General features: G+C 32.3%; 2 protein-coding genes across 4 annotated transcripts; both read right to left on the reverse strand.

Moving 5' to 3' along the window:
* Nucleotides 1-22: 22 nt before the first annotated feature.
* On the reverse strand, nt 23-5099 carry LOC122514606 (nardilysin-like). 2 transcript variants are annotated; one of them, XM_043631534.1, is made up of 12 exons: nt 4659-5099; nt 4218-4438; nt 4060-4151; nt 3720-3973; nt 3491-3604; nt 2478-3394; nt 1905-2402; nt 1658-1808; nt 1450-1583; nt 973-1351; nt 351-864; nt 23-264 (listed from the first exon to the last, which is right to left on the reverse strand). In XM_043631534.1, exons 2-12 carry the CDS (start codon nt 4433-4435, stop codon nt 86-88), a joined length of 3450 nt encoding a protein of 1149 aa, XP_043487469.1. In that variant the 5' UTR covers nt 4436-4438; nt 4659-5099; the 3' UTR covers nt 23-85. The 2 variants fall into 2 exon arrangements, with proteins under 2 accessions (XP_043487469.1, XP_043487467.1); XM_043631532.1 differs by having other exon boundaries at nt 4218-5099.
* Nucleotides 5100-9663: 4564 nt separating this feature from the next.
* On the reverse strand, nt 9664-25991 carry LOC122514607 (putative uncharacterized protein DDB_G0282133). Of its 2 annotated transcripts, none has more exons than XM_043631536.1 (4): nt 24891-25991; nt 11887-12202; nt 10944-11753; nt 9664-10419 (listed from the first exon to the last, which is right to left on the reverse strand). In XM_043631536.1, exons 2-4 carry the CDS (start codon nt 12192-12194, stop codon nt 9753-9755), a joined length of 1785 nt encoding a protein of 594 aa, XP_043487471.1. In that variant the 5' UTR covers nt 12195-12202; nt 24891-25991; the 3' UTR covers nt 9664-9752. The 2 variants fall into 2 exon arrangements, with proteins under 2 accessions (XP_043487471.1, XP_043487470.1); XM_043631535.1 differs by having other exon boundaries at nt 10944-11756.
* Between the last annotated feature and the right edge of the window lie 166 nt (nt 25992-26157).

Consider the following 26157-nt stretch of genomic DNA (forward strand, 5'->3'; position numbering starts at 1 on the left):
AAAAGGTAAGTAACAAGAAATATCAAGAGATTTCATCTTTTAATATTTAGAAATCTACATATTTATTACATTACTGAATGTGATGTTAAGTAAACGATTTGTTTTTTAATACCAAGTTATCTTTCATAGCAAATATTGGTAATTCATTTCGGAAACTTTCAATATCTGAAATATATACGTCTGAATTATTCTTTTTAGGTGTATTATCATTTAAATATTTCAACTTGTATGAAACTATATTGTCGTTTTCTGATGTAGAATTATCTGTAAACAAAATACATATATATATAATGTTCGATAACATTCAATTTAGCTGATCTATGCCGAAAACTAAATATTTTAGTACGTACCTTCCTTATTAGAGTTTAATTCTTCTGAACTTGGATCTTTAAAATTGGAAGTTTGTTCCGTAGTTCCTATTACATGGACACTTAATTTCCTGAGGTTGTCTCCATTAATAGTATGAGAAGCCATCCAATCTTGTAATTCTTTTATGGTAATACTATCTATAGCAATAATCTCTTTTTCCAATCTGTCGAATACGTAATCACAATTAGTGATTTCATGCCAGTTTCTATCGACTTCTTCTTTCAAATGAATATCAGCGCATTGTTTTATTTTTGTTAATGCTTCTTTAATACTCTCCAAATCTTTCTCCGAAGTTTCTTTTAATGACTTGTTAAATGATTTTAAAAATTTTTCGATTCTACTATCCACGTGTTCTGTTGTAAATCTATCAGCTTGAGTATTAACGATGATAGAATAACCGAGAACTCCATAAGTATTTCTCATAAGACACGAAACATCATATCCAAGTTGTTCTTGCGTTCTAAGTTGATTAAATAATGGTTCCTCCATAATCATCTAAATATACATATATATATATATATATATATATAAAAGAAAAAAGAATTAGTTAACATAACACTTTAGTTATCTCTCAATTTAAAATAACGATCACACGATACTTACAAGAAGCAATTCTATAATAACAGTTAATTTGACGGACAATTCACCCGATTGGTAATAATTAGTTATTACTGAATTAACATCAGTCTTATTAAAATTTTTTACTTTACAATATTGTATTCCAACAGGCAATTTTGTAATTCTCAATTGAGGCATAGTATTTGTTAACAGCGGACCGCACTTTAAAATATCGATACAGTTCTGTACATTTTTAATGACATTTTCTTTAGTCATATTGCCTTGTACGAGACATTGTATATACGTATGTTTAGTAAATTCTTCGATAAAATCTTTAAATTCATTAAACGTAGTAGTAGAAATAGCCGTATGTCTATCAATGGCAGGCCAATGGTCGAGCATTAACATGGATAATCTTAAATCCCTGTAAAATTTTATAGAAAAAAAAAAAATGTTAAGTACTTACGTATTATCACTTTATAATCTATAATAAAAGATTAACAAGAGAAACATAATACGTACTTAGCCAATTTTCCTGGTTTTAAAAATGAATTATAATAAGCTTTCAGTTGTTCTTGCTTCATAACATCAAATAGATCTTTTGTCAAAAGATTTGGACAATTTGCTATATATTTTACACAAATATTTAATAACAGCTGAAAAAAACAGATGCATTAGTGAAACTTACCATGATCAAAATCGAAGAATCAGATAAGACATATGTACTTACTGGTAGTTTTTCGTTAAATCCACTAACTTTAACAACAATGCCCTTCTGACCTGTATACATTTGATGTTTGAATTCAGCCGCTGTAGCCGGATACAATTCTTCGACTAATAATTGTTTTAATATTTCTATAAATAAGTCCATCATAGCAACGCTACAAAAAATTCATGATTATTCATTATTTTCAAGCAATATAATATTTGTATAAGTAAAAATGAATATTAATATTTAATAATAAAATATTTCTTACTTTTTAGCTGACGTGGTTAATGGTGATATAATATAAAAGTACATGTAACATTCAGGTAAACCAAACTTAGAATCTTGCCTATACCAAATTTCGCATATATCGTCGTAATGTATTTTAACAGGATATTTAGGAATTTCCGAAGGTATAGGTATCAAACTAAAGTCATTAGTAAGAAAGATATTTGGTAATGGCAAGTGAAATTCTGGCAAAGGAGCTATTGTTTTCCAAGTTTCTGTCCATTCGGTGGGTATATCCATGTCGGTATATTTAGTTTTAAACCATGGTTCCACTTTATCGAATTCTCGTTCATTAAATTTTTTATCAAATATAATAATATTTACATTCTCGGGGGATAAATAATTCATGCACATTTGTATCGCCTCAGGATTATACTCAAAGTAAAGTTCGCTACCGGTAATGTAATCTTTTGGAGGAAAGAAGTGCATATTCTCGCACATTTCTTCCACATAATCTGCGGGTGCGACTTCGTCCGAGAATCTATATAAATAATAGATGTAATATTATATTACGCGTTAATAGATTTTTTTTGTTAATGAAATTATTTTGTATTACCTAAAATTAGTTTCCTCGATCTGAGATATTTCATCATAAATTCGTTTTTGCGGGCCTTCCTTTTTCATTAAATTAATATAGGAGAATATGCAATTTAATACGTCCTCCAAATGCTTGTGACCTTCTTCTGTAAGAATCAATGATAAACTAAACAATGCATAGATAGAGGAATGTTCAAAACCGCTTTCTGAGTTTCCACTAAAAATATCCAAACACCACATTTTCTTTCGCAAATAACTTATCAATGAGCCCATTCCTTCGTGTCCAATGATCCAAGCGATATAATGATGAGGTTTGCTTTTATAATATTCATGTAAAGGTGGCATTGCCCACGTTAATTCTATTTGACAAACATCTTTGACAGGCTTTACTTTATAGATTTTTCTAAAGCTAGGGGTATCAAACGAATCTGCCCCTTTAAACTCGCTAAAGTTAGTCGGAGGTAAATCATTGCTTGGAACTTTGGAAAAACATTGGATTGCGTATTCTTCTAACGTATCTAATGGTAATTTAGCTTGTATAGCCACTTTCATTCTGTGAGCGCTATAATGACGTTCCCTAAACTTATGCAATTCTTCGTAAAGTTTATCATCCGTTACGTTATCTCGTAATGTTATTAAATTTCCCCACATGAATTTTCTCGCAGGATGGTTCGGTTTGGCTAGACTACAAAATAATTGTTCCTTTCTATAAATATCGGAAGGCAAAGCCATTTGAAATTCACTTTCAACGGCTTCTCTTTCTCTGGTAATCGCTCCTTTTTTCATCAATGGTTTAATAAAAAATTGTGCAAAACGATCAAGAGACGATAATAAATATTTCTCTTGTACTTCGAAATAAAACGTTGTTTGCTCGCATTCCGTAGCAGCATTATCAGAACCGCCTCTTTTTGTAATATATGAATCAAAATCATTTTCCTAGAAATATAATACATTTCATGATAAACCATAATTATAATAGCATTTTAAAATCATTCATTTATAAATAATATATAATATGCGTAAGGTATGAACCTCAGGATATTTTTCCGAACCCATGAATACCATATGTTCTAAAAAGTGAGCCATTCCTGGAATTTCTTCTGGATCGCTAAAGCTTCCAACACCAACGCACAAACCGCATGCTGCCTGTGTAATCACATTTCATGAAATACAATAGAAAAATCTTTATATTTTGATATTCTTACTATAATATAATTTCACATTACATAGTATTTTTTTTAATTATTTTTTGAAAACATACCATTTTTTCTTCTCTTTTAAGGCGTTTACCTCCTAATAAATGAGCATCATCGGTCTCCGGTTCGAAATGACATTTCCCTTCTTCATCATTTTCATCTTTGTTTTCTGTCAAATCGTCATCTTCGACATCATCATCCTCATCATCACCCTCACCACCATCATCATCATCATCATCATCATCATCGTCATCATCATCCTCGTCTATGTCGTCTTCGTCGCTCTCTTCATCTTCAGCATCATCGTTCACAACTCCAACTTATAAAAAATAAAATATTATTCACGCGTATCATAGCAATGATATCTTTTTATATAAAACTATATAACATTTGGCGTATCATTACTTATAGAACCATCGGTATCGCGTAATTGATGTTTAGCGGAATGTAAATCTGCAATTAACAAAGCGGTGAGCCCGTTCTCCAGCTTGATGACTCTAACAAAAAAAATTGGATAATAATGTCACTGCTTTACATACATCAATATTTTCATTTTCAATTACCTGTACTCTTTTTTATCGTTTTCTGATTTAACTGGTGTGTCCAAGTATTCGACTTTAACATTACTCTTTTCATTATTTTCTTGCATATTTTCCATGGAAAGTGTGCTTTTGTGAAGGTTAATATTACCCGAAACTTCTTGATCGTTTGACATTTCCGTTGAGCTTAATTTCGATTTCAAATTTTTCTCCGGCGAATTGTGTACAATTCTTTTTGGCATTATCTTTGGAAACAATATTTTTTTAAACGTACATTTAGCACTTTGTTTAAAAAGAATTTGTTGAAAAGATAAAAGCATGTGACGTGACAACTATTATAGAATGAACTTTACTTTTTCACCTAATTCTAATATAAAAGATATGCATTTAAAGATTTAGACGGAATGAATAATTTTTCTAATATTAAATAATATTTGTTTAACAATATTTAGCTGTCATTATTACTTGTATATCAGAAACGTATCCAGTTGATCCACTAAGTGTAGACTTGGCAGTATATCAGGTTCCTTCATTATCGACCGAACACTCCCACATAGAATTGATTTTTTTTCAAACTTTTTATTTTATTTTTTCAATCAAAGAAAATTATCAATCAAGAGGAAAATTGACAATCAAGAAAATTGCCGTCATTTTACATGCGCTATTAGTTTTTATTACTAAGAATGTATTGTTATTTGAAGCGTTTTTCTGCTTTTCTCATCTGATTTATTATCCAAAAGTTTCATTGTAGTATATTTACATGTTATATTAATAATTACGCACTACATCTCTTATATGAATCTATACGAGACTTTACATTAGATTGACATTATATAGAAATGTTACAAACAGGTACAAAAACTATTCTACTTATTTATTCTAACTTATAAACTAACGATTAATCGAATACAATATATATATATATTATTTTTCAAAGATATGAATAAAAAAACAAAATACGTTTTTATTTTTAAGTAAGTAATCATAATAGTAAATACGTTATTTTTCATAATTTATAATATTTATTTTATATTAACATACAATCTTACAAATTCATATATAAGTTTTTATTTATTTCAATTAAAAAAACAAAATGATACAAAAGAGCGCGTAATTTGAATGAACATTAATCAAAATGGCGTATCAAAGTTTTTGTACTGTGACAGGGTTGTAATCAAGATCTTCATTTTTATCAAAGTTTTGATTGATTTAAAAGTAATTAAGTAATTAATAAGAAAAGAAAACTAAAATTCACATTCAGTGCATTGATTAATTCTCAAGTAATAACACAGTTAAGATAATTTTAAATGTTAATTGGTAAGATTTTGATTACAAATTTAATGTAAGTTCTCTTATTTATTTTCTTTATTCATATACCTTGACCATTTTTGGCAGTGCAATGTCATCGTAAATACAAAATATCAATACGTCTTATAGATTATACAAATTTATAATTTCGCACAGATATTTTTGTATTCCAATTCGTACGGTATATATAAACAAATACATTTTTTTATTTATTTTTTTATTAATATATACTCACAACTTGCATTATTTTTTACTACGATGTTGTTTTCATTAAAATGCATAAGAAATATGGATAGATTAACATCTTTGAGATTGTTATTTAAATATCATGCACGCGTTGCTATTACCTGTTCCTCTTTTTCATGGACGGTAAATACATAATTTGACAATTTATGTTTTTCGTTTCCATGAATGTTTATTTATTTATGTATATTGCATTGCATTTTATTTTTCTTCTCTGCGAATTTAATTTATAAAACGTATTGCGTGATAAAAAAGTATGTCTCCTATTACTTCATACGCACTTAAGTAGTATACTTCCAAGTAGAATATTAATACAATTGTTGTTATATTATAAAATGCATATTTCCTTTCGTCTAATATTATATTAGACGAAAGGAAAATTTATGACATCACATGAGTGTGTTATATATCGAAAAATATTTACAATCTTTTTTTTTTTTTTTATAAAAATGTTCTGTTGTGCGATGAATTTTTTTCTCATTTCATATGTATATACATATTACACATTTTTATAGCGCTGACGTTTTTATTTTTGATCATCTAATTGGGCTAATAATTATCTATTACAATTTTTAGAATAATTATTTTTATACGAACATAAGTTTTCTTTCGTGCTGAAAAGTAATTAAATATTGTTCATCCGTTATTTAATTATATTTCTTATTTCTTAAAGTAACACTCGCGATTAATAAATCTTTGTCGTAGTTATAAAAACATTTAAAAACATTTTTAATAGAATTGAATGTATACGCAACGTTGATACGTTGTTACTTGGACATTTTTTTTGACCGACATTGCAATGCTAAAAGATAAATGAAAGAAAAACGACGAGTTAAGTTAGATTCATTTGTATAATTTTACGCATTGAATAATTTGATATTGTTGCCATTAAAATAATCATCGCACGTATAACAAATAGGCATAAGTTAGTATTTTTCTTTTCGTTAATTGTTAGAATCATTGAACGCTGTGCCTTTTTTTTTTATCTTTCGTCGTAAAAAATAAAATCACGAGTTTATTTAAAAATCGATTAATGTTTATTAGAAAAAAAAGAGAAGTATTTACAGTAATACAAATACTTTCTATACAAAATGTATCTTTGATCGTCAACTAAGTCTGTCTTATGAAAAACGAAAAAGAACATCTTTGTATGTGCGATTAAAATCAAAAGATTGGTCCCATTTCTTAATCATAAAACATACTTTATACATTTCAAAACAAGCTTTTTTTTTTTAATATATTAGTACATAATAAATTTATGGTGCCCACGTTATGATTTTTCTTAAAATGTTATTGTAATACAAGTGATATATCTACTGGTACTTTGTCTATCGTTATATATATATTTTAAATACGACTCTTGTTATATATACAACTTATTTTAAATATAGTCCACTTATTTTTAATTAGTTACATCCTGATAGAAGAAACGGTAGATGGAATGATAACAATGAGACAAAGCATGCGTTGTGTATATCTTTTTTTTTTCTTTGTACGAATATTGAATTTTGGTTAAACGTATGTACTTTTTTTTTAAATGAAAACTTTTTATATATACAATACAACTTTTAAATATAAGTCCACTTATTTTTAAATTAAGTTACATCCTGATAGAAGAAACGGTAGATGGAATGATAATAACTGATAGACAAAGCATGCGTTGTGTATATCTTTTTTTTTCTTTGTACGAATATTGAATTTTTGGTTAAACGTATGTACTTTTTTTTTTAAATGAAAACTTTTACCGTAAACAATATGCAAGATAATTAAAAGATAATATCTCAAACAATAGAACTCTATTAATTTTATAAAATAGAATTCTATTATTTAATTCGTTTCAATTGATCTTGCATTTAGATATTACCATAGAAGTCATTTATAGATTGGTAAAATAATGTTGATAGAACAAAATTATTGCGTACGTTGTATTACAGTATTTTTTGAAGAAAGACGCTTAAACGTGGTATTTTGTCATAAGTATTAAAAAAATCATATTAAAAGAAACTAGAAAAAGGAAATAGTTTTGCTATACAACTTAGCATTGTTAATTGCAAGATGTATATACAATATTAAAATTAATTAATGATATGCATATACATACTTATCATCAACACGTTCCATTCCGCAAGGGTCGCATACGTTGTGTCCCATTCTGAATAATTTTTCGTTCAGGCTGGTTGAAATTTTTGCTATTCATTATTATTTGTCATGCGTATGCGACCTATGCAGCAATAAAAAATTTATAAATGTTTTCGAAATGCTATGAAATGTCAATTTACAAACTTCTTCTTCTTCTATAAGTGAATACTTATAGATACAGTTAATTGATCGTTGTCCTAATCTGAGAAAGGAACATTTTTCTATAGAAAACTAAGAATACGATTAATGTTACACTTAAAAATAAATCAGGTAAAACAATTTTCATCATCTGTACTTAATTATACAAAAAAAAAAGAAATTGTTTCTTTTCGATCATTCCATAGCTGTCACGTCTTTGTACTCTACTTAAATGAAATATAATACGTTTAATATTTTATTACGTTTTTCAGTAATATATCTGCAAAAACATTTATAATTATTATTTATCTCAGAAATGTATAAAAAATATGTTACATCAGTCTGGCCAATATTAGAATGACCAAATACTTATTAGTTTACTTTACAACACGTTTCTTTCTTTTTTTGGTTTTTTGTTTGTTTTCCTTTTTTTCCTTTTCATTTTATAAATGTGGTCTTGGTAAATTACAAAATATAAACAATGATAATGATAATTATTAGACAAAACTTTATAAATTATTGTATATACTCGATTGATTTTGTTTTCTACTTTTTGTCATTTAGTTATATATATATTATATATATAATTTAACATTTTTTTTATCCGATATAAACGTAACTTTAATTTTCTTTTCTTTTTCTTTTTTTGTTTTTCTTTTTCTTTTTTTTTCGTTCCACAATATGTATCATTGTTCGAGTCAAATAAAATTGCAAGGCAATAATATCTGGATATTATTTGTACAAAAAATAAAATAAAAGTAAAAATTGACGAGAAAGGAATGATGACAGCAGAAATCTAAGAAAAATATAATGTGAAAAAATGAGACAAAAAAAAATATTCTGAAATTGTCTACGGTGCTAGAATGATTAACTATACGTGTACAGAGATTACACAGAGAAACAAGTTCGGTAAAAATAGATTATTCGTCAACAATATTAAACGGAAGTTCGTGAAATCGTTTAATGAATTTGGAAGATCTTCATGCGTAACCATATTATCTCATTATAGTTACTAATGCACTGTGTAAAGTAAAAAGACGATATTTATGGTTTGCTCTGACTCAGTTCATGAGTAAGTACTCCTATACAATCTAAAATGCATGACATATATATATATATAGATAATGCTAGTAAGTTTGTTATATAAATTACTAAGATTTTTAAATCTACAACTCAATATTTTCAATCATATAAAAGCTAAACATGTTATTAAACAGATGGTGATGGTGGTGGTGGTGGTTGTGGTGGTGTGGTTGGTGGGATATATACCGCTTTGCTTCTTATACTTTTTCATCGTATGTACACTATAGTACTGATGCGTTTCCAACTGTTTTTTTTTCTACTTGCTCGCAATTTTACTTGGCTGTTTGATGAGATTCGACAAAAAAATATTTCTATGCACATGTACCATGATATTACAAAATTAAATAGAGAGATTTTCTAATAAGAATAATTCCAATTATTATTACAATGCTTTTTGAATTATTTTCATAAATATTATAATATATAAAATATAAAGAAACATCATTTTGTATTCGCAGAATATCGTCAAATCGTCAAAAAAAAATAAAAAAAGAAAATAATAATAAAAAGTAAAAAAAAAGGAAAGAAAAGAACGATCATATTTTATAAGCATGAAATATTTTTGTCGAAAGCTCTTTAAAAAGGGGGGAGAGGGGTGTTAATTACTCGTAGATCCATACTCGATTTTTTGTTTTCAAATGTTTTAAATTACTCGATTTTAAGAAGAGGTTCAGCCGTGGTCTCTGCTCTTAAAAGTAAAGGCGTTTTTCTTCGAGAAGTAGTTACAGGTTGATAAACGTAATTCCCTTGTATAGAACCGGTAAGGGCTTTTCGTTTTTTTGTACAAGGACTTAATTCATAACCAATTGTTTCTTGTTTAGTGATGTTTAATTGCATATGCAGTGCCTCCTTATCATCTATGTCGATTTCATCGTAAATATGTTCTTTGATGTCAATATCACAATCTTGACTACTTTCGTCATAACTGTCGGTAACCGAATTAGCTGCAATATGATTGTGCATAGATTCATCGTACACAGCACTTTCTTCAGCAGTCTCATCACTTGAACTTTCATTTTCTTCTGACATTTCACCACTCCCACCATACTTCATTTCTCCTCTTTCCAATAGTTCCAAATGATCCGGACATATCATTGCCTTTTTAATTGCTAATGGATCCTTCCTCGACCATTTCTGTACTTCTTCATCCATTTTGGCTACCTTCGCTGGATTAATCGCCCACAAGCATCCCTTTCTTTGATTTCCATTGCCTGCTGGCTTTTCGATTTTTTCAAAACATTTGTTCAAAGATAGATTATGCCTCACGGAGTTTTTCCAACCATTTGGTGCAGTTTTAAAGTATGGAAAGTGTTCGCTGTAACATAAATATTAAACTTCTAAAAAAAAAAACTATTTAATGCAAACTATTGGAAAAAATTATTGCAAAATAACAATAGGTTTATAAAAGGGAACGAAAGTTTGTTGAATAAGAACATAAGCCCGAAAATCGTTGAAAATTAAGCGGGGAATACCGCGTATAGTTTCTAGGGGGACTGTACCCTGACATGCACCTGGTGTTCCAAGGGCCCCCATACAAAATGGCAGCTCCCCCCATGTAACCTGGGAATAAAGGAGAGAAGACAATACTTTCTCCCTTCGTTCCCCGAACATCAGGAGAGATGGAGAGAGGGAGAGGGAGAGGGAGAGGGGGATTTACCCAACCCTTGTCTTTCCGGCCAAATGGTTGAAAATAAGCGATCTGGAGAACTTTGTTTTTCGAACATAAGTTTTTCTATCTTTTGTTAGTCAATTTTGTTCAAATAATAATATCCCCCTTCAGTTGAGAATTAACAATGAAAGATATATAAAACAAAAATAATAAAACTGTTGTTAACTTACCACATAAAATTGTAAATTTCTGAAACTGGAAGTGAACCAGTTTGACTATTTTTCAAGGCCATGGCAATCAAACAAGAATAAGAATACGCCGGTTTCGGATAAAGTTTATCCTCAAAATCGGACAAATCAAATTCTTTTCTAATCGAGATCGTAGACGACGAAGAATTGTTAACGTGATAATTGTTATTGTAGATTTGTTTTCTAACGTGCTGAGATTGTTGACTCGGTTGGGTGCTTTGTAATACTTTAAAATTTTGAACCCGTATACCGGGTAATCCATTAATTTTAGATGACAAATGGGCCTTCGTTATTTGAGGCGATATTGTTTTAATGGCAGTATTTAACGATATGGTATGAGAAGGTTTTGTTCTCAACAATGCAACCGGTCTAGTTATTTCTTGCTCGTCCTCGGTGTCATCCTCAGTTTCCGTAATATCATTTTCATATTGATCTATTTCCGTATCTATCTCGTTATAATTTTCTTGATCATTTTCGTTATCCTGATCAATATCATTGTCATTGTCATTGTCATTGTCATTGTCATTGTCATTGTCATTGTCATTGTCGTCGTTTTCGTTATCGTTATCATTTTCATCGTTCTCGTTGTCATTTTGGTTCTCGACATCGTCGTCATTGTCCAACTCGTTTTCAACGTCTATCTTTTCCTCTTTGATCTCTATCTTGGGTGTAAAAGAAAAGTGTCGTTTGTTGATGTTCGACATAGCATTGTGGGTGGCCATGTGGGGCATTACAGAATTGGGATTAACCATAATGGATGTAACGTCGTTGCTTAAATCGAGATGGAAATTACTGCTGAAAGCAAAGAAGACAAAATTCTTATGAAGAAAATAAAATTAGGGGATGTTACATATATATCTTCGTTTCAAATTTTTAATCATAACTTCTGGTGGGGGGGGGGATTATTAATAATAATCATTCGTACCTGTTAGAACTGTTGCTGTTGCTGTTGCCATTTAGCAAATTAGAAGAATTTAAAGTTTTATGAAGATCGTTAAGGACAACAGGATTGTCGTCCAATTCGATTTGCGGTAAATCTGCGATACTGAAACTGTAATCATCGTGAATATCGTCCTGGCCGTCGATAACATCTTCGATCTCGCATCTGATGTCGACGTCGAGCATTTCTTGAAGGGAAAGACTGTCGGTACCGAAATAAGAATCCATTGAGAGCCAAGGGCTTGATGGAACCTGATCTGGCCCAAGAGCGGATCTACTCATTGTTTCCAACATTCATCTAACTGAAAATATCAAAAAAAAGGAAAATAAAATACATATTATTTTATGAAATAATTAAATTACATATTAAAATATTGACTCAACGACTAGCGTCAAATCTGTGATCCAAGTCAAATTAAAATAATTCGATGAATAAAATAAATAAATAAATCAAAAAAAAAAAGAAAAAGAAAAAAGAGAGATGAGGGGGGTTGAGAAAATATGTTAGATCAGATATTATAAACCTAGAAAAAAATATTTAATCTTCCTCCCAGTGTTATTTTCCAAGGGCTGTTATATATACCGGTTAAGTAAATAGCAAGCACACTACAACTCGAGCCATTGACCGAAGAAGAAAATAATACTATATTCGATGCCAAGTATAGCGCAAGAATCGTCTGATCACGCTAATGTATATAACATATATACACGGTGTATGCATTATATCTCTCCTATACATATATATATATATTAATCATTCTTTTCCTTTACGAATGTTTATATATTCATCAATTTCTTAGCCATGGAAAAACATAAAGGAGAGAGAGAGAGAAAATAAGAAAACAGTGACGATTCTACTCGGAAGTAGATACATTCTTCGTAAGATAAACGAAATACGGAACCACATTCGATACTCAAAGTTGATTTCGAGAAAAGACGAGGCCACCAATAGATCCTCGATTATGTGTTCCTAAGCATGACCTCGCGTGCGGCAATGGAATATACATGTATGTGTGTGTTGACTCACTAGAATCACACGTTTACCAGCTAGCTCATCTTAAGCCAGGACGTACGTAATATACACACACACATACATACATACAAATCTTCTCTTTTTCTTTCTTTGTGTGTGTATGTATGTACGCGTTGACTCGTTAGAATCACACGTTTACTAGCTAACTCATCGTAAGCCAGGACGTACGTAATATACACACAAGTCTTCTCTTTTTCTCTTCGTGTGTGTATATACACGCGTACACGAGGGTCTTGAACCCACAATCGGACTTGTGGGTGTGACTGACTCATAGTATTATAGTCGATTTACTATAGAGCACGCGTGGACTCTCGTAGTAAGCTTCCCCCCCCCTTCGTTTTCTTTTTCTCGTTCTACGCTTCGTTTCCCTTCTCCCTCGAGCGAGAACGAATGAGAGAAAAGAAGAAGGGGGAATAGGGGGACCAGGGGTAAAAGAAGAAGAAGAAGAGGATTGACGGGGCAACAAGGGGGGGAGAGAGAGAAAGAGAATTACGAGTTACCCGTACACGATCGTGACTGTGTTCCCCTTCTCGCGACGTGTATTATTTTGTATGTCTAATGTGTGTACAGAAAAGGGGGGAAAAAGAAGAGGGGAAAAAAAGAAGGGAGGAAAAAGAGAAAGGGGGTTAGGGAAGAGAGAAGGTTGTATGTGTTCTTCGCTCTCGTAAAATCGTTCCAGTATAAACTACATATATATATATTTAATAGTATAGATGCGTGATTTGATGATAATACAACAAGAGCTGTTTAACACACATATAAAATAAATTGATATCGCAAACACATGACTAAAGATATAGAAAAAGAGACCGAAAATTGATCCCCCCCCCCGTACGAAAATCTGATCCACCAACGCTCATTTTACTACGATGACGTCCGCCATGTAGTAGTAGCCCCCCGTTGATTCTTGCGTGGTCTCATTCCGTACATGTGTGTATATCTCTCTTTATGTTAAAAAATGTTTTTTTACGAATGGAAAGATACGTTTGCGTGACGAAAATGTGATAGGAATAATTCGTATGTCATATTACCAATCTTTTATGTCTTACGGTAATTTGAATTTGCCGCCACGCAGGGGGTTCGGCGCCATTTTGTATTGAACTTTGAAAATTTGCCGCCATATATATTCGCGATGCTGGTTTTCAAACGATATTCTTACGATACGATATTTATAACAATAAAGATGTTAAGCGTAATGAAAGAAGAGAAAAAGAAATTCTGTTATTGAAAGGAAAGAGTTATCTTTTCATTTTATAATAAGAATTGAAGAATTATTATCATGTAAACGGATAAGAGATCTCATATGTAAACGACGTGATAGTCGTAAAATTGACGTAAGCGGTTGTTGTTAGTGTGTTCGTATCAAATTGAACCAGCCGTCGTTTCGTATTCTCACATCTGCATTCCAAGGAATATATACATATACATATATATATATACATATACATATATATATATATATATATATACTGTCGGATATACGGTCATATAAGCACCACTCGCACGTTCTACCCGAAGTACAAGCTTTCTTGATTGTCCATAATTATCCTCAAGCGACGAATACTTAGTAAATTCTTCTACAGCTGCAAGAGTTCTTTCTTTCTCATAAATAATGTGTGCACGTATATATGTATGTGTGTACATGTTCCCTTCCTTCCAATAAGAAGAAGTCATTCTTTTTTTACTGGGGAAAAAAAATTGTATTCCGACCAATCCACCACCTTGCCCGATCACGGTTGGCTGATATCGTTGATCATAGATTGAACTGTTTTTTTTTGTTTTTCTTTTTTTTTACAAACGAATAAAAAGGGTTACAACTGAATATACGATTCTTTTAGGATATATAAACGGGTTAACATCAAATATTTTAAATAGAAGTATATTATAACGAAATAAAATTTGGGGAAGAAGAAAATCGAGAATATTGTGAAAAATAAAATAATATTATTAAATTGATAAGTTTGGAAAATATAATAAAAATACGTAAATAGTATAGTTAAAACTAACCACTTTGTAACTTAAAGAAAAATCAAGAAGTAGAATACTCGAAAGATAAAGGCACTTAAGGATTAGAAGATATGAGAAAAAGCAGACACGTCTGTTAGAAAAAACCTAAACGTCTGTTCCTTGTTGACTGTCGTCCTAAAGAGTACGCGATACATTTCATGGCCGAGTTAAATTCTTCTATAGGAAGATATATTAACCGTTTCTATTAACTTTCTTAAAAATTATACACACACACACACACCTACACGTACATTACATATATACAATACATACAGTTCGAACAATGTAATAAAATAGAAAGTGAAATCTATTTGCGTAAGATCCTAATACTTGCAATATAATTCTTCGCTCATTGTTTGTTTGTTTGTTTGTTCGTTTTTCTATTCTTTTCTTTTCTTTAGAATAATTTGTAAAATCAAAGATATAAGTGTAACAATATAGGGGAAAAGGGAGTTTTAGAAAGAACTCCGAATTTCTAAAATATTTTTTATTGAAATTATGAGACACACGTTATTGTGTCTTCCCTATTTTCCAGCATGGTTTATAATACACAAGAAGAAGAATCCAGTGCGGGCGTATATTATGAGGGTTCGAGTTCCAAGAAGGGACTCTCTCGAAAGGATAGACGATCCTAAAAGAAGAAAGAGAAGACCCTGGGAGCTATTCAACCTGAAATCCTTCGCAGGTTATAAAAAGGGACCTTTCTTTCTCTATCTATCTATCTATCTATCTATCTATCTATCTGTCTTTTCTCTCTCTTTTTTTTCTTCTCTGCGCGTGGGTGTGTGCGTGCGTTCCTTCCTGTTAATTCCAGTTTCTCTTAATAAAAAAAAGAAAAAAAGGAAGAAAACGTGTTCTTGACACAGTCCCAGGTAAGAAAACTCGAATATATATTTCCGAAACTTTTCTCGTTGGTCACGTTTCATTCTCCCAAGGAAAAAAGAAAGAAAATGTCGACTATTTGTATTTTTCTTTTTTTTTTCTATCGTAAGAAAAAATTAGAAACTTCTCGTTTCGGAACACGCGTACGAAATATACGAAAGAAAGAAAGAAAGAAAAAGAAAAAGGTGAAACCGTGTGTCGTCCTTGACAAAAGTGGGGGGTGGTGATGGTGATGGTGGTGGTGATGAGTGTTTGTTAAGAACACACATAAAAATTCCGTAGAAAATATTAGAAAAGAAGTAATCATTTTGATTTGAGTTTATTATACTTCGTAAAGAAATTAGCACGGGCCAATTTGAACGTGGCATCATATTTCGAGGATTTACGAAGATTTCCCTTTCACGATGCTTTCGAAACCGTATAAATACGAACCACCACCACCACCGCTACCCAATGTGCTTCTAACACCCTACTACTATTACAACTTATTTTCTACTACTACTACTACTACTACAAAAGTATAGAAACGATGAGTATCTGTCTCTATTTCTTGACGAAACGTTTGCGCACCATTCATGACAGAATCTCGATGCTATTCTCCGATAAAATAGAAAGACAATGAGGAAGACCCGGAGACAGGAAAAATACCAACCAACAGAAGGGAACCACAGGCAGGCAAGCAGACAGACAGACAGACAGACAGACAGGCAGGCAGACAGACGGACAGATAGATAAAGTACAAAGAAATAAGAGAAGAAGAAGATGAGAGAAAAAATATAGAAACGGATGTAACGAAAAGGGGGTGGGTGCGGGGAGGGGGGGAAGAAGATGGTGAATGTGAACGAAAAGAGAGAAAGAAAAAAGAATGATGAAGAAATATATATATATACACACACACATATATATATATATATATATATGAAACAGTCCGGGACGGTAAAAAAACGTACGATGATGCCGATGACGGATGGAAAATAATTTATTGTAAAAATCGACTGGGGAGAAGAGAAGAAAAGAAGAGAGGAGAGGAGAGGAGAGAAAGGGAGAAGGAAGAAGGGTGAAGGGTGAAGAAGGGAGCAGCAGCCTTATACACACACCCAAGGGACGAGAACGGACCTTGTGTGCGCGCGCTCGCGCACGGAAAGGTGGGTTTCTTTGTGGATCGCGAGAACCGGTTCCCATTCGAGCCACGAGAAGGCTTATGAAGCAAACCGAATGTGAATCGTCCCGTCGTGCTGCGCTTCTAAGCGAATGCCATTTTCGCCGATATGAGAAAACTTATAGAATAAATATACACACGCGTACGCGTGAACGCGAATAATACACGCATACATACGTATATTTATATTAACTAATATATGATCGATCGAGACACGAATTTAATAATATGCTATTGGTAAATATTTGTATAAATTATTAGTTATAATACTATGCGAAGTACTGCAACTGTCCCTAGAATGCGCACACATTTATATTAACTGATATATGATCACTCTAAACGAATCGAAAAACATTCAATTGGAAAATATTAATATAAATAATTGTATAAATAATTGTAGAAATTATTACTTATAATATTGGAGATGAGGTACCGCAACAACTGTCCTATGATAATTAATGCACAATGAAACAAAAAACTGAGAAAAAGTAAAGTCGAAAAGCTCAGAAGTTATCGAAGGAAAATGAACGCAACACAAATTCACCTTCTTAGGTCTTCTCGAGACGAATCTAAGAACAGGAATAACGAAGAATTTGTTAAATAAGTTAAACTCTGGTACGAGGGTTTGTAAATGTTACTGATCTTTTAGTTTTCATTTTGAACGACAAATTCCTCTCTTTTGTAAATATCAAGGACACACTAAATCATGCTCAGGTAAAAAGGAACTAAAGATAAGTTTCTAAAAAGTATAAGAGGGAGGGAAGGAAGGAAGGAAGGAAGGAAGGAAGGAAGGAAGGAAGGAAGGAAGGAAGGAGGGGAGGGAGGGAGGAAGAAAGGAATGTCCTTGGGTACTAAAAAATTCCAAAATTTTCACGCAAAATCATAGGATTTGAATTATTATAAGATATTATAGGGTGAATCAAAAGTTCGTGCTGCTTCTTTTTCTTTGAATTAACATTTCACTTGCATATAAAGTATAATAATTTGATTGAATTCAACTAACAAATTGCACTTATCTAGAAAAAACACGGTAAACGCGCGAAGAACTTTTAGTTTCACCCTAATATTAATTATGATAATCTATCGATTATAGGGGAAACGATTTCCGTCATCTAAATGTATTGTCGGTAACAACCATGAAAATGTGTGTCAGGATATATCGATTACTTTCTATTTTCGGAAAAGGGAGTAAGGAGAGGATTAATTGGTGCATCGCGCGTCGTTATGTAAAATAATCGACTTATATATATATACATACAGTTGTTAAAGATGTTTCCTTCATTTAACAAAAGTTTCCTTCATTTACGTTTTCCGAATTCGTCTGGAATAGATCATTTATCTATGATAGATCTTCCAAATGATCTTACGTAATTTTCATGACCATGAAGGAAATAAAAAACAAAAAGAAAAAATCCTCGATCCTTCGTCATAGTTGTTGTATCGTATATCGTAAGTACACTTCCGGCGACAAAATTATGTTCGCCAACTCATTCGAACGGTGATAATTTGCTTCTAATCAGTAGTAAAAGTAAAACAAGTAACGTATTTTCTTTTTTAAATATTTCTTTCTATCTCAAATATCCTATATATAATATACATGTATACGTATACGAACTATACAAAACTGGTTCGTGATAAGCGGAAGTATATACGTGATATATTATATACCATTAAACACATATTTCCGTATATTATATAAAATCTATTTTTGTCTCCTTCTCTTATATATAAAGGGTAAGATAAAAGTTGCTTTCCCCAAGAAAGTTTTGGCACAGAAATGATAAGATTTTAATCAGAGTTACAGCAATTGATAAAGAACGGTGTAAATCGATAAATTAAACGATACGAATAATCGTGCATCGAATTAATGGGACACCCCAATTTGAAACATAAAATAAGCAAATTAATAATTTTATAAACGTGACTTTTATCTCACCCTGTATATCAACAGAATCATTCTTAAAGATCTCTCCAATTTTAATATTTTCAAATAGAAATGTTAGAATAAAAATAAAGAAGAAACAAACAAAAAATAATAATAAAAAAAAAAAAAAAAAAGGAAGAGAAATAGAGGAAAAAAATAAATGCAAAGAATAGAAAATAAAGAAAAAGAAGTGTGGAGAAAAGATGGTGGGAGAGGGGAGGGGGAGGGGATTTTAATAGCGAAGAGTGCACTAGTAATATTTCTAGGGATATATAATGCACCGTGGTGATTATGAGACACGGTATATATATACATATGCATATTATACAGGCTCGTTCAAATAACAATGCATTTGTTCGAATTCTTTCTCTTGCGGCTCCCACAACACCGCAACAACATTCATTTACCGCTTTCGAACACGGCATATGCTATTTATCCAAAAGCAGACCGGTTATTCTACATCCTTCTTCTTCTTCTTCTTCTTCTTCTTCTTTCTATACGAGCCATATCTAAGTAAGTGCAATAAAAGTTTGCATGGAAATGAGACTGTTAGTTCGGTTCAATAGCTCTCTAATACCGTTAGACAACAAATACATTCTTACAAACGATACTTAATTTAAAACTAAAAATCTATTATTGTTTATTTCTCAATGAAAACGTGCAAATAATGTTTTACGAGGTAGAGAATAAAAAAAGAAGAAGAAATAATAGACGCGCGTTTGACTTGAGTAGTAGTAGTAGTAGTGTAGTAGTAGTAGTAGTAGTAGTAGTAATAGTAGTAGTAGTAGTAGTAGTAGTAATAGTAGTAGTAGTAGTAGTAGTAGTGATGGTGGTGTGGTAGTAGTAGTAGTAGTAGTAGTAGTAGTAGTAGTAGTAGTAGTAATAGTAATAGTAATAGTAGTAGCATAGAAACACAATGTGATCTTCAGCAACGGCGCCACTTATGAAACACGCTCGAGTTCATTAACATCGAACTCTTCCAGCGTTACGAAGGATAGAGGATAAGAGGTGAGGAGGAGCCTTTTCCATTCCATTACCAGGAAGAGAATGAATTCTACTAACAAATACATACAATTCTCCTTGAATTTTCATTATGTTTTCTCTCTCTGACAAATATCAAATATATTTATTATTAACGATTCTCTCGGAATAATCGTTGCTAGACGACGTGTACCCCACCATCCAGCACGCACATTTATCCTGAATTATTTATTTTTTTTTTTTTTATTATATGAAATAACGAAAATTATAATAAATGTATTTATAATAAAAAATTAAATGAGAAGTTATAGAACTATATCTCATAGCATATAATATATTGTGTAATAATGAAAGTAATACAAAAATCAAAGTTCAAACCTTGACTCTGACAATATAATAACAAGAATAAATAATAATAATAATAATAACGAATAATAATAAGAGATAGACGGAGAAACTGGTGTGTGTGTGTCTGGATTTCGCGATGGACCAACCGTGGATGAGTATGACCGCGCCTTTCCAAGCCGAGTTTTCAGAGTATCGATCTGTTACTCCCCTCCTCGCATAGAGAACTTCGATATTTGCGTGTATAGAAATATATATATATATATATATATCTCCATATATGTATAAGCTGTGTGTATATGTGTGTGTAGAAAAGAAAGAGAGAGAGAATACGACATTTGCACCCTGCAGACGTCGCGTTCTCTCTCCTTCTTTCTTTTGCGCATGCGCATTTGTCAGCCTACGGTGGGGTTGTAGTTTCACTAAACTTCCCCCCTTTTTTTTTACTAGAACCTCTTCCTCTTCCTGTTTACGAAATCGTTCAAATATTTCGAGAGAACCCGTTTCTTTTATTTTTCTTTTTTTCTTTTTCTTTTTTTGCGTTAACACACCGCTTAACGTTTTTATTCCTTTTTCTACGTTTGGTATCGTAGTAAAATCTTTATGTCGAAATTCGTGATATCGATCGAATGTTAACCTCAAAGGAGGATATATCATGTAGGTACTACGTTAGTTTTTAAAATAAAGGGATGAAATTGAATACAAAATAATCATTCGGAAGACAAATATCTATTCTAAAGACTCGATTGATAATAATTAATGGATACAGAGATCTCCATTTGTTCGTTTAACGTTTTCTTTTTTTTTTTTTTTTTATAAGTTGTGTCTCTCGATTTTTTATTTTATTCGAGTCAGAAATAAAGCATATATATATAAAAGTCTTTATCGCGAAGTTAACTCATGGAGATCCATGAACCGTGATTACATCATTCCAACTAGTCGTTGGAAATCAATTTGCCCCCTGGTTCTCTCTCTAACTTCAGTTAAGTTTTTGCTTTCACCGTAACGGGTGCGGACATAGAGTTAAAGGCAATCATCAGAATAAATCGAGTACTTTGAAAATGTTTTTTTTCTTTTTTTTTTTGCTAAAGTTCTACCAAAGATTTGACTTAAGGAAAAAAACATCTATATATATATAATGCGCGTATCTAATTTTAATATATATTTTCTATTACGATTTCTAATATCTGGATAGATCTAATGGTAAGATAGGAAAATAAAGGATTGAAAGGATTGGGTTAGTTTATCTTGCTGTTAGATATTACACGGTAAACTGGACTAAACTTAATCGATCGTGATGTGAGGCAAAAAAAAAAAAAGATTAAACAAAGAAAAAAAAAACTTCCTAATGAACGAGGGGATTTCTAAATTATCTAGCGGCCCATTAGAGTACCAGACTTGTCTGTAACATATATTATCAAAGTCTCGTGAAAGCTGGCCAGCCAACCGAATGTTGTTCTTAATTTTTCTACATAAAACTATTGCAAGATTTATATATAGGGGAGTAACTCGTGCTTATGATTTAGTGATTAGGAACTAGCATTAGAAATATCTTTTTTGTTCATTCTTAAAAGTCATTAACATAAATTAAAAAAAAAAAAGAAAAAAGAGAGAAAACCAAACGGACGATAATATTTATTAGGAGAGCCAAGTTGAAGAATAAGAGAGAAAGATTTCGCCGCCATCTTTGACCGGAAGTCGCGTCTTCGCGGATCGAACAGTTTCTTTCTCTTCGGCGCAAGAAACAACTAAGAAAAAAAAAGAAAGAAACAACTAAGAAAAAAAAAGAAAGAAAGAAAGAAAGAAAAAAAAAGAAAACAACGCGAATAAAAAAGAAACGTGAAATAAAGGAAAGAAATAAAAATAAAAATAAAAATAAAAATATAAATAATAAAAAACAAAAACATAAAGGAATAGAAAAAAGGGTGAAGTTTTGTGGGTAGGGGATCTGCGCGCGCGCGCGCGCTTCATACACAGTGACAAATAGTCGTTTGAGGATACGAAAAAGAGAGAGAGAGAGAGAGAGAGAGAAAGAGGAAGAAGAGGAACGGTAGGATTTCGTTGAGAGAGTCCCTAAGATATTTCCTACGGTGAGCATATGGCGAGGGTAGAGTTCCCAGAAGGTTCCCACGGTCAATAGTTTTCCCGGCGGCAGTAAGCGTGTTGAAAGTGCTCGAGGGTCTCCCCCTCCCCTCCACCCTCCCCACCCAGTTCCCCCTTAACCCTCCCTCTTTCTCCCCTCCTCTTCTTTACCGCCACCGGTGCGCGCTCGTTACTGACGATTTTTTACGAAAAAGAATGAAATATTGACGGAAAAAACCGGAAGACGGCAAGAACCCCCCCCCTCCGCCCCATTCTTCCATCACCACCGGATACCGACTTATTTTATTTTTATTTATTTCAACTTTTGTTTTTCTTTTTTTTTTATTTACTCTTTTTTTTCTTCTCCCTTTTATATCTATTTTCTAATTGGGTAGATGCAAATCTATTGAATGATATTACATATTACCAATAGTGTGCATATATTGTAATAATAATTACTATAGGCTAAAGATAGAGTATAAAAAAAAATGAAGAAAAAGCAGAAGCAGACTTATCGATATTTTATTCTTCTTGATCGTTGTTGTTGTTAGTTAGTAAATTTATAACATTACCTAACATTACTATATTTTTGAAGAAGATGAAAAAATAAAAGATTATTGTATTATTAAATATTGTTGTATTGTTAGTTGTTAGTTAGTAAGTTTATACACCCCATTACCTAACACTACTATATTTTTGAAGAAGGGAAAAAGAAGATTATTGTATTATTAAATATCTGGTTGGAAACGGTAAAGTAGATCGCTCGATAAGCTTTGCCTCGCATAAAATGAATCTATTTGCGCGCGAGACGACGAGCCCTCACTCTCTCTCTCTTTCCTCTCCTCTCCTTTTTCCACTCTTCTCCTCTCTTCTCTTCTTTTTCTTCTTCTTCTCTTCCTCTTCTTCTTCTCCAAAGCAGTCTGGACGACTACTACTGCTACTATAACTCCAGCCTTTTGTTTTAATCGATGGAACGAGGAGGAGAAGAAACTTCCTTTGTAATTCGTAATAATTACGAATGGTATTTTATTTTTGTTCCTTTCTCAACTACTCTCTTTTCACAAATACTACTACTACTACTACTACTACTACTACCTACTACTACTACTACTACCTACTACTACTACTACTACTTCTTCTTCTTCTTCTTCTTCTTCTTTCTCCTCCTCCTCTGCGAAGAGAGCAATGATTTCTTTTTTTCTTTTTATATATATCTTTTTAACGAAACGAAAAGGAAATATTTTTCTAAAAATATATATCTAAAAAACGATTCGTTTTTGGTTTTCTTTTTTTTGGGAGGGGGGGAGTTGTTTTTTTTTTAAATTATCGATCGTTTGTTATTATTAACGTAAACACATAATTCGATAAATATAATCGATAATAATAATCGCAAATAGTACGCGACGGTGATATATTAAAATGAGAGAAAAGAAAAAAAATGATATACATATCTCGTAGTACGTTCATTGTTCTAAACCATTGAAGAAGAACGCGACCGAAAGGTAGGAAAAAGAAAAGAAAAGAAAAGATGATGACGATGATGATGATCAACAAACAAACTTATTCGCACATACGTTTTCGAGAAAGACGAGGAGAGACGACGGTATTTTCTCTCTAACGTCTTCCCGCTCAATTTTACTCTCCTACACACTGTGGTGAATCACTCATTCAGGTTTGTACGATCGTACACGTACTTACTACACATATACGTGATATGTGCTGATGATGATATGGCAGTCGGTATGTGTGTGTGTGTATTCGGTGGCGGACGAGAGGGTGGTGAAGGGTGGTGAAGGGGTGGCGGAGACACGACCGATACGATTGTTTATTCTCGGTTGCTCGGTCGCGCTACGTTTACGGTAAATAAAACGGTTGCCATAACAATGAATGTAGCTAAAGAAAGGCACGGCAGAATGAATTCGTCGAGCGCGGCAAAAAATGCCCGCGCTTATTCCAGAATATTTACTTTAACAGGGGGGGGGGAAGAGACAGATAAAAAGGGGGGGAGAAAATAAGAAAGAAAGGGTTACAATTTAAGAATAATACGCGAATTGTATAATACCGATGTTTTATCTTTTTTCTCTTTCTCTTTCTCTAACCGAAAGGGATTATAACTAAAAGAAAATTGATAAAATAAAATCAATCGATTAGGTGTTGAAAAAATATCGCGAAGATTTCCTACTATACCGTTAAGAAGACACGTTTATGAACGGAAAGAAAATGATTTTGTTTAGATTTCTGCTACCTACATCAACGTGATCGAATATAAACAGGATATGTTTTTTCTTTTTCTTTTTTTTTTGTAATAAAAATGTAGGCGGACCTTTTATCCTGCAATATCGTGCACTCGCAACACTAATAGAAAATTTTTCCACACAACACTTGGACTAGGAAAAAAGACTAGAAGAAGGCGACGACGAGCACGACGAATACAATAACTAACAACATCGATGAACGAGACGGCGGCAACGGGGACGACGGTGGTGGCGGCGACGACAGTGGCGGGCCGGTCACATAAAATTAGTTTCTTTATTGTCTCCTGCTTTCGACGAGAAGATTAGAGTAATCCTAACTTACCGTATAATCGACGGTCTTTGAAGTATCTCGTCCACTCAGCGTAACACCACTTTCACACATATATTTTACTTGGAAATAATGAGATTTTCGGCAGCGACCATGTATAAAATGACACCGACACAAGGCCCCTTTACGGAACTGAAGTAACGTTGACGGTAGGTTCGTGAACAAAGACCACGCACGATTTCAAATCTCGTCCCGCCTATTGGTCGGCCGAAGTCACGTGACCGAACCGAGACCGCGCTCATTGGTCGGTGCGCTTCGTTCGCCGAGGATCTTTTAAATGCTACACCATTTGCACATGGCTGACAAAGGAATTTATTTGAGATATCTTTTCTACACTTTCTTACGACCTTTTCGATACTTTTTCGACCTCGTACGTTTGTACTAGTAATTATCTTTAATTTTTCGTTCAATTTCGCTCGTGAAATAATTCGAACGATCGACGCGAATGAGAGAAGTGGCCGCGTGTTTTTCTCACACTTTACCCCACCATCCCCCTTCGCAGGAAAATGGCCGAACCCATACACTAAGAAAAAAAATTCTTCTTACTCCCGATCGGCTTATTATTTTGTTATTCCGATAAACGATCGAGGTAGTTATTATTTTTCAACACCATCACACGAAATATCATTCACAATTTTCATCGATGTGGTCGATAAAATAATCGAGACGAAGTCGAAGAAGACGGACGAGTCTATTACTTTGTTGGAAAGGGGTGGTCGGCATATGGTCGACAATGAACCCACTACGTACGACAATGGCGGGAATACACCATTCGTGCACATAGATTTATCGACTTTCAAATCAACATAGAATACTCGCGACACTATCACCGATCATTTTATCCAATTAAACTGGCACAAATAAATCCAGAGTAATAACCTTTTAGCGCAATTTAACACAGATTTTTTTTAGCATATCCTTTGATACTGCTAAGGTCAATAGGCGGTTCCTTTAACATACCTTTTCGTATATTTTCGATCAACTTGTTATAACATCAATTAATTACGATGGCCAGTAATATTTTCACAATTTTTCATCCGTATAAAGATTAACATTTATATATTATTAATTATTTCACAATACATTAAGCTTGACTACTACTTTTTTTCTTCTTTTTCTTCTTGGATGAACAAATGCAGTAGTCATTTTTAATATATTTGTGTATACAATAATAATTATTATTTCTGGTTGATCTTCGCTTTATATTAATATAGTAATTATTTTCATTTCATTGATATAATAGACTTCGTTCGTTTATTTT

Source organism: Polistes fuscatus, unplaced genomic scaffold, assembly GCF_010416935.1.
Source record: "Polistes fuscatus isolate 324 unplaced genomic scaffold, CU_Pfus_HIC Scaffold15, whole genome shotgun sequence".
Classification (NCBI taxonomy): domain Eukaryota; kingdom Metazoa; phylum Arthropoda; class Insecta; order Hymenoptera; family Vespidae; genus Polistes; species Polistes fuscatus.

Bases quoted from the DNA above. Each gene is read 5' to 3' on its own strand.
- LOC122514607 (XM_043631535.1), bottom strand. From the start codon at position 12,194: ATGTTGGAAACAATGAGTAGATCCGCTCTTGGGCCAGATCAGGTTCCA. The intron at 11,757-11,886 runs GTACGAATGATT...CTTTGCTTTCAG, and splicing joins AACAGCAACAGTTCTAACAG to CAGTAATTTCCATCTCGATT. The intron at 10,420-10,943 runs GTAAGTTAACAA...TTTATGTTACAG, and splicing joins GAAATTTACAATTTTATGTG to CGAACACTTTCCATACTTTA.
- LOC122514606 (XM_043631532.1), bottom strand. From the start codon at position 4,513: ATGCTTTTATCTTTTCAACAAATTCTTTTTAAACAAAGTGCTAAATGT. The intron at 4,152-4,217 runs GTAATTGAAAAT...TTTTTTTGTTAG, and splicing joins AACGATAAAAAAGAGTACAG to AGTCATCAAGCTGGAGAACG. The intron at 2,403-2,477 runs GTAATACAAAAT...TTATTTATATAG, and splicing joins ATCGAGGAAACTAATTTTAG to ATTCTCGGACGAAGTCGCAC.